Raw genomic sequence first — 10,044 nt, forward strand, 5'->3', positions numbered from 1 at the left:
CGCTTTGTTTCACCCCCCCCCCCCCCCTCCTTCCTCTCCTGTTCTTGCGTTGAAATCTCCTCCTATAAACGTTATTCTTTCGTCTCCTATGTCTTCCATCCTTGGCCTAATCTCCTTCATTTTTTCCCTTATATCCGCGTTCACATACACCCCCACAATCCTACATTTCTCCCTCCCCCTTGTAAATTCCGCCGTCATTATTCCTCCCTTTTCCTCTTCTTTAATTATCCTTCCTTCCTTTCCCATCAGGGCCTCCTTCACCCCTATCAGCATTCCCCCCATTGCCATTCCCCTTTTGTTCTTCCTTTCCACCAACTGGACCTCCCACCTGTAACCCTTTGGTAGCCCTCCTTGTACCTTTTCCCACCCTTTCTGCTCCAGCCACGTCTCCATTAGAACTATTACGTCCCATTGTGTGATCGTCTTCCTCATCTTTGTTTCTTATCCCCGCGCAGTTCCAAAATCCTATTTCCCACCCCTCCTTTTCTCCCTCGTTCCCCGTATGTTTTTTTGTTTCGCACACTTCTTTCTCCTCATCGCTCCGCTCTCCTCTCCTCTTCTTTTTCTTCTTCTTCTGTTTTCCCTCTTCGTCCTTCCCCTCCCTCCTTCTTCTCCCCCCCTTATCCTTTACTTCCCCTTCCGCTTGACCTTCCCTCCCTTCCTCTTCATCCCTCACTTCTCTTCCCCCGTGGCACACATCTCCCTCTGTTTTCCACTTCACTCTTTCCTTCCCCAATCCTTCAAAGTCTCTTTCTCCTCATCCCACCTCCACCATTTTCCTTCTATTCTGATTCTCCCGTATTCCACCCATACGTTTTTCCCTTTTTCTCTCTCTTCTTTCGCTATCCTCCTTAGCTTCCACTGAATCCTCCTCTCCTTCCATGTCAGGTCCTCCTCTGTTTCTTCTTTCCCCCTCAGCGCCTTCTTCTTCACCATCACGTCTCTCTTAATTTCCATGAACTTGAGTTTTAGTTGCACCATGTTCACTTCTTTTCCCCCTTCCGCCCGCCCTATCACTTTCAGCTCCTCTATCGCGTCCCGCACCCCTATCGCCTCCATTATCTCTTCTGCTTTCACCTTCGTCTCTTCTCTTTTCGTCCTCAGTCCTCTGATTATGATGTTCCTCCTCTTTTCTTCCTTTTCCTTTCGTTCCCATCTGCTCTCTAGATCTCTCAGTTTTTCTTTTATTGCTTCTTCTTCATTCTCCATCTTTCTTTTCTCTCTTGCCCCTGCTCCATTCTTTGCATTTTCTCTTCTAATTTGCTCCATTTGTCTTTTTCTTTTTCCCCTCTTTCTAACTCCTCTACCTTTTTCTTTAGTAACTCCATTTTCTCCTCTAGTTCTCTCTTCTACACCATCCATTTGTCCTCCCTTTTTTTAATCTCTTCTTTCAGATTCCCTATTTCCTTTTCTATTTCCTTTCTTATTCCCGTTATCTCTTCCCTTATCTCCTTCCCCTGACTCTTTGCGCTTGCGTCTATTTTCATGCATAAGTCTTCCCCCAGCTCTCTAATCATTCTCTTTAGTTCTCCAAGTCCTCCTCCATCTTCCGTTCTCTCTTTTTTCTTTTCCGGAGACCTCTCCACTAGGTTACTTCCTCTAAACATCCATTTCTCTGCCTGCGCGCTGAAGTCCTCCCCCCTTCCCTTCTCTTCATCTTCTTCCGCCGCCGTTTCTCTCTTCCTTTTCCATATTTCTTCTATACTCGTCATGTTTCCCATACTCTGGCTCCTTTCTTTTTTCAATGCCTCCACATTAGACGGCCTTCCTCTTTTACCCCCTTTGTCTCCTTTTCCCGGGTCCTCTTTTCCTTCCCCTGCTGTTTTCTTCACCTTTCCCTCATCCATCCTGTCCTCCCTGCCCCCCTCTTCTTCTCGTGCGTCTTGCTCTTCCTTACCTACTGGGGGGCTTCTTCTTCGTAATCCCTTCCTCCCTTTCTCCCAGATGTCACTCTCGTCTCCTCTCTTCGCGCTTTTCCTGACCGTGTCCGCTCCTAACCTCACACTCGTGTGTCGACTTAACGTCGGTTTTCTTTTTATTTACACTGTTTTGCGAGTCACCTGTTCTGCCTCTCTTTCCCTTCCCTATCTACCCACCCTTTCGATAACTCTTACACCTTCCTTCTCCACTTTTCTATCTCTTTCACTCTTCAGTCTCTCTGCTTCTCTCAACACACATCCATTCACGACCGTTACCACAACGGAAATCCCATTAGATATGTAAAATACATTTAATAACAATATCATTATTACTATATCTACCTTAGAAATAATGTAATATACTGATTCCTTCGTACAGATCAATGTGCATTTAATAACAATATCATTATTACTATATGTGCAATAGATAAGTTATATACATTTAATAACAATATCATTGTTGCTATATCAGCAATAGATATGTGATATACATTTAATAACAATATCATTATTACTATATCAGCATTAGGTTTGTAATATACATTAAATAACAATATCATTATTACTATATGTGCATTAGATATGTAATATACATTAAATAACAACATCATTATGACTATATCTACATTAAATGTAATGTAATATCTTGATACCTTCCTACAGATCAATGTACATTTAGTAACAGTATCATTATTACTATATCTGCATTAGACATATAACATACATTTAATAACAATATTATTATTAGTATATCTACAATAGATGTAATGGACTATACTGATTCCTTACTAGAGACCAATGCACATTCAATAACAATATCATTATTACTATATCTACACTAGATATAATGTTATATACTGAAACCTTCCTACAGATCAGTGTACAATTAGTAACAATATCATTATTACTATATCTTCATTAGATATAATGTAATATACTGATACCTTCCTACAGATCAATGTACATTTAATAACAATATCATTATTACTATATCTTCATCAGATATAATGTAATATACTGATACCTTCCTACAGATCAATGTACGTTTAATAACAATACAATTATTACTATATCTGCATTAGATATGTAATATACATTTAATAAGAATATCATTACTACTATATCTACATTAGAAATAATGTAACATACTGATTCCTTCATACAGATCAATGTACATTTAATAACAATATAATTATTACTATGTCTGCATTAGATATGTAACATACATTTAATAACAATATCATTATTAGTATATCTTCATTAGATATAATGAAATATACTGATTCCCTAATACAGATCAATGTACATTTAAAAAAAATATCATTATTACTATATCTGCATTAGATATGTAATATACATTTAATAACAATATCATTCGTTACTACAGATATATGTACATTCAATAACAACATCATTATTTCTACAGCCACATTAGATATAATGTAACATAATGATACCTTCCTACAGATCAATGTACATTTAGTAATAATATCTTTATTACTATATCTGTATTAGGTATGTAATATACATTTAATAACAATATCATTATTACTGTATCTGCATTAGATATGTAACATACATTTAATAACAATATCATTATTACTATATCTACGTTAGAAATAATCTAATATATTGATTGGTTGCTACAGAATAATGTACATTTAATGACAATATCATTATTGGTATATCTGCCTTAGATATAATGTAATATACAGATACCTTCCTACAGATCAATGTCCATTTAGTTATAATATAATATAATATAATATTTATTTTATTCCCATTGCGGGGTACAAATGTGGACCTCCGCTCCGCTTTCAAGTTTCGCTATTCCTTACCTAGCTTAAATCTAAATCTCTGTTGAGAGAGATAGAGAGCACCCACTCCATTCACACCTCACCCATTCATTTCTGGACCCCCGTTTCCGCTGCTCGCCCTTTCACTCATCTCTTCTACTCTTCTCATCCATACCTCCCCTTCTCCTTCCTCCCCTAACACCTCCTCCACCATTTCCTGCCACTCTTTATCTTTTCCCCATTCTGTGCGTTCCTTTCATATATGCTGCCACGACTCTACCCCTCTCCCATATATCCTACATCTCGTTTTTTCCTCCTGCTCCCAATACCTTCCCTCCTCCATTTTACTACCTAACCTAAAACCCGCTATCAATTTCCACCTCCTTTCCTCCCAGTTTTTACTCAGGTACCCTGGCACACCTTTCCCATTTACTATCTTATACCACCTATTGTACCTCGATTCCCTAATCCTTTCCCACCTTTCCTCTTCTTGGATACTCTTCTCCTTTCTTATCAGCTCTTCCCCCCTCAACCGCCCTTCTTCTCTCATCTCTACTTCCTCTATACTTCACCCTTTTCTCTCATAAAACTTTCTCCTCTCCTCCTCCCACCCCTCTAACGCCCTACCTTTTTTTGCTGTTTCTCTTACCTCCATCCAGCATTTCCTCGCTAGGTACCCCCCTTTACCTTCACTCAACTTCCTCTCATATCCCCATGCCCTCATTCCAGCCCTTCCTGCTAATAACTCCCTCTGTAGTTCCTCTCTTACCATATACCCTGGCACAGATCTTTCTACTCCCAACACCCATCTTAAATACCTCTCTTGTATCCTCTCCATTTTCTCCCTGTCTTTCTATCCCCAAATTTCCACCCCATAACTCATTACTGCCCACACTAATTTATCAAATAACCATATTCTTCTGCCCCAGTCTTACGCAAATTTCCTTTTTCCTATCCCCCACACTCGTCTCATAGCCACCGCACCTTTCCTCATTCTCTCCTCTACCTGCTCTTCTTGCTTCCCGTTCGCCATCACCATGTACCCTAAATATTTAAACTTCTTCACTTCCTCTATCTTGTCGCCCTTCCACCTCCATGTCATCTTCCCTCTCCTCCCGCCTCCCTTTATACATCTCATCATCTTTGTTTTTCTCACATTCACCTTTAGCTTTTTCTCCTCTATATACCTTTCCAGTCTCGCCATTAACCCTTTCATCCCATCTTCGTCTTCCACCATCACCGCTACGTCATCCGCATACGCCATCGTGTAAATCTTTTCTCCTCCCAACCTCACACCCCCCATCTCCTTTTCTTCATTTCCTCCTCCATGTCTGGTAGCAACATTGTAAACAAAATTGGGCTCAAAGGACAACCCTGCCTTACCCCTTTACTCGTCCAGAAGCTCTCCCCTTCCTTCTCCCCCGCCCTCACTTTACTCTTCGTTTCCCTCAAAACCTCCACGCATCTCTTCACTAGCCCTTCTCTTACCCCTGCCTTCCTCATTGACCTTGCTAACACCTCTCTATCTACTGAATCGAACGCTGCCTTCATATCCACAAATAGCACCAACATCTTCCCTCCCTTTTTAGCTAACTGTCTGTTTATCAAATAATTCAGTACATAGATGTTATCTATTGTCCCCATTCCCTTCCTAAATCCTGTCTGGTTTGGGGGAAGTGCCCCTTTCTCCTCTATCTCTTTTCTTAGCCTTTCTGCTAACACTGCTGCATATATTTTATACGCCGTCTGCGTCAACGTCACCCCTCTATAATCCTCTACCTTTGCTCCTTCTCCTTTTTTAACTATGGGCACTACCACCCCCTCCGACCAGTCTTCTGGCCAACCCTTTCCTCTCCATACCCTATTACAAATTTTCCATATTCTCTCTCTTACTATTTCCCCTCCATACTTCCATACTTAATTCGGAATCCTGTCCCCTCCTGTTGCTTCCCCCTCTTTCAACCTTTTTATTACTGCCCATACTTCCTCTCTACTCAATTCCTCCTCTTCATCCTTCTCTCCCCCTCTTCGCTCCTCACCTCTAACCCTCCAATTAACTCCCCCTAATACACCTCTAAAGTAGGTGTCCCACACCTCTATCTCTATCTCCTCATTCACTCTCTTCCTTCGCTTTCTTCCTCTATTGACAATCTTCCACACCTCTCCCTCTGTTCTTACCCCTTCTATCTCTTTCTCCCATCTCTCTCTTTCCCTTCTCTTCTTCTCTTTGCACAACGCGCCTAGTTTATTTCTCGCCCTCCTAAATTTTTCCCCACTTCCTCCTTCTCTTTTCCATGTTTTCAATTCCTCTTCAACCTTTTTCTTCATCTCCCTACACTCCTCATCCCACCACCCTTTCCCTTCCTTTTTCTCCTTCTTCTTCTCCATCCTTTCTAACATCCCTATTATTTTTCTCTTTATATCTCCCCATTCTTCAACTATTTCCTTTCCCTCACCCTCCCCATCCCCATACTTCTTCGCAAATTCTTCCCTTCTTTCTTCCGTCCACCACCCTTTTCTCCTTCTCCCCCCTCTTCCCTTCCCCTTATTCATTCTTTCCTCCCTTTTTCCTCCTTCTATCCATACCACCATTGGTTGGTGATCCGAATCCACTTTCCCCTCTACTACCAATCTATCTACTTTTTCCCTCGTCTACCCATTACCTATTACATAATCTATCACCGACTCACCGTTTCCTGTGTATGTAAATTCTCCTTCTTCATCGCCTTTTATGTCCCCATTCATTATCTGCCACCCCCAACTCTCCCAAAAACTCACACAATCTCTTTCCCTCTCCATTCACTTTCTTATCCTTCGATCTTCTCAACTCTTCTTCTCTTTCCCCTCTTCTTGTATTCTACCTCCTTGTCCACCTGTCCTAGCATTAAATTCTCCACCTACTATGACCTTTACCCCCCTCTCCTTTTCCTCCATCCATTCCCTCAGTCTTCCTATCTTCCTCTCCAGATCTTTATTCACATACACTCCTATTATTTTCCATACATGCTTCCCTAGCCATACTTTTCGTGCTACTATTCCTTCTTCCTCCCCCTCCTTTTCATCCTTCTCCATTCTAATTCCTTCCTTCACTCCAATGATCATCCCTCCCATCGCTCTTCCCTTCTTTCCTCTCCTCTCTGCATATTGTACTTCCCAAACATACCCTTTCGTCGCCGTTCCTTTTACTATCTCCCATTCCCTTCTGCCCATCCACGTTTCACACATAATCACTACATCCCATTCTCTGATTCCCTCCCAAAACCCCCTGTCTTTATTCTTCAAACCAGCCACATTCCAAAAAGCCACCTTGTACATGCTCCTATCCTCTCCTATCCTCTCCTATCCTCCCTTTTGCTCTTCCTTTCACGCACTCCTCTTCCTCTCCTCTCTGTTTTGTACCCCTCTTTACACGTTTCCCTGATCCTCTATCCATTTCTCCTCTATTTCATCCCATCTTCTCACTCTATTGTTTACCCACATCCTCATATACCCGATTTGTACTCTCTTTCCCTTCCTCCTCTCCCTTTCAGCTTCCCGCTCTATCTTCCATCTCGCCCTTCTCTCCTCCGTAGTCAGATCATCTTCTATTCTTTCGTGTCTCCCTTTTAATTCCCTCGTTGCCATCATTACTTTCCTCTTCCCCTCCATTCCCTCCATCTTCACTAGCATCATACTTCTTCCTTCCCTATTCACCCTGCCCACCCTTTTTACTTCTTCTATTCTTTCTTTCACCCCTATTTTCTCCCATATCTCTTTTATGACTTTTTTATCCTCCTTTCTATCCACCTTCACTCCTTTTACTATAATATTTCTTCTTCTCACTACCCTCTGCTTTTTGTCTACTCTTATTACTAGTTCCCTCATTTTCCTCTCCAACTCTATCTTTCCCTCCTCGTTTCCCCCCAATCCTTGACTCTCTTTCTCCTTTCGTTTCAGCCTTTCTACTTTCTTTTCTAACACCTCTATCTTCCCCAATAATTCCACCCGTTCTCTTTCCCAACTCTCCCTCATCTCACTTAGCTGTTTTGCCAGTTCCTCTCTCCCTTCGTCCATTTCCTTCCCTAATTTCTTTATATCCTCCCAATATCTTTTCTCATCCCCTCCCTCATCTCTTTTAACATTCTCTCTAACTCTGACTTCTCTATTCCCACCTTTTCTGGAGTTCTCTCCACTTTTCTACTTCTTTTAAAAATCTCCTCTTCCGCCCCACTATCTTTCTCCTCCTCCATACCCCTCTCTTTTCTTTTCCCTTTACTTAACAAATCTTCTGTATTCCCGAAACTCCCCTTCCTCCCCTTACTCAACGACTCCACCTTTGTCGGTCTCCCCCTTTTTCTCCCTTCCACCACTTTGTTCCCCTCCATCTCATCATTCCCTGCCCTCCCTGTCGCAATTGAATCTCCTTCCATCTCCTTCTCCAGAATTCCTTACTGCCTAGCCTACCGCAAACTACTTTAAACTTTCGCACGCCGTACGTATTTCCCGCGCTCTACACTACACGCCGCCAATGTCGCTCGGCGCCACTCACCCGCCACGTATCCATCCTACCCACGTGCCCGCTGCTAACCCTAACCCTACTTTACTCCCACTTAATTTTCTTCCTCACCTGCTTACTCCCTTCACTACTCTTTCTACACACTCAAACAGCACCTTGCAAATTGTATCCACCACTCTCCTTTACTACCTTTTCACTTCTATAATTCCGCTACTCAACACTGAAAACCTCTACACACCTTTCACACTGACCATGCACACAGTCACCGGAAACGCCAATGTACATTTAGTAACAATATCATTATTACTATATCTGCATTAGATATGTACTATACATTTAATAACAATATCATTATTAGTATATCTACATTCGACATAATGTAATATACTGATTCGTTACTACAGATCAATGTACATTTAATAACAATATCATTATTAGTATATCTACATTAGATATAATGTAATATACTGATACCTTCCTACAGATCACTGTACATTTAATAACAATATCATTATTACTATATCCACATTAGAAATAATGTGTTCTCGGTGAGAATTAGAGTTTTTTGAAAAGGCGTGGATTCCGTCTTTTCAAAGACGTGGGCGTCGAGGAGAAGATGAACGACACAGCTTAGCGGTCACTAATTGTATATAACTTATAATTTTTACACAATGAGTCGTGAATTAAGCACTACAAAAATCACACTTGTGTTAGAATTTGGGATTCCACGATACACAGACTTCGCGGTGCAAGGCACTGAATTGAATTTAAGAATGCTCTAAACTCGAGTAAAGATAAAGCTCTTGGTCGTTGTTGTCGCTTGATATTCGCTCTCTGAATTGCTTTCGCATTAATGCCATAACGGTTCGAATTTAGGAGTTTTAATATTGGCGAGCGCTCGGATCGGTGGTTAGACAGCGCAGCAGCGATTACTTTTACTTATTTGGTGAAGACGGGATTATTGACCCCTGTTACCGACCGAGATATTCGTACGAGTTTGATGGGCGAAATTCGTACACGTACACACGTTATAAAGATGCAGAAACACCGTGGCCCCTTTCTTTGAAGTAAGTCTGCTCTATTCTAAGCTCTCTTCACTATTCCCAGCTGTAAATGCCACTTCCAGCGCAGCTGTGCAGAAGAAGAACAAGAAGAAGAAGAAATATCTCGGAATATGTGCGTCACGCCCCTTTCTTTGAGGTAAATCTGCAAATATCTCGGAAGCGGGGCGAGTTATGGCAAAATGTTAAGAGACCTTTTTTGTAGGAAATTAAATTTGCTACTATTTATGTTGTATAACATTTATGTTCTATGACACCTCACCGACTTCGCACGATAGCTCGGCCCGCTCCAGCAAGGCGGAAGAAGAATCGACCACGGCGACCCCGCTTTTAGAAGTGCCGGAAGAGACGTCGCAGCCATTATACGACGGACCACACTTCTAGCAACAGCACTCGCAAGAGTGCACACTGACCTCGCAACGCAGCAAGTAAGAATTCTGGAAGATTTAGGCTCTGAAGTTTCTCTTATTTCAGAGTCTTCAGTAAGTCAGCTTAGACTTAAACGAAAACGCTCCTCATTGGATGTCCACGGAGTTGGTGGAGCAAGGACCTCGCAGACTGATGGAGTGGTCAATATTACCCTCCATTCCAACTACAGACCACTGTCAGGCACCGTTCAAGCACACGTGCTCACAAATGTGACTACTTGCTTGCCATCGGAACCACCATCTCAGCCAACGCTGCTGTTACGTCCCTAGCTATAACCCATTTTCGTCTTTCGCCATTCCAAAGAGGTCTTGCTCTGGAATCCGCAAACCATCAGCGTTTTCTCG

General features: G+C 41.9%; 1 protein-coding gene across 1 annotated transcript; it reads right to left on the bottom strand.

The window, feature by feature from the left end:
- Positions 1-4,646: 4,646 nt before the first annotated feature.
- LOC114880867 lies at positions 4,647-4,979 on the bottom strand. The gene has a single exon (XM_029197334.2). It carries the CDS (start codon positions 4,977-4,979, stop codon positions 4,647-4,649), a length of 333 nt encoding a protein of 110 aa, XP_029053167.2.
- Positions 4,980-10,044: the final 5,065 nt, after the last annotated feature.

This window comes from Osmia bicornis, unplaced genomic scaffold (genome assembly GCF_907164935.1).
Source record: "Osmia bicornis bicornis unplaced genomic scaffold, iOsmBic2.1, whole genome shotgun sequence".
NCBI classification, from domain to species: Eukaryota; Metazoa; Arthropoda; class Insecta; order Hymenoptera; family Megachilidae; genus Osmia; species Osmia bicornis.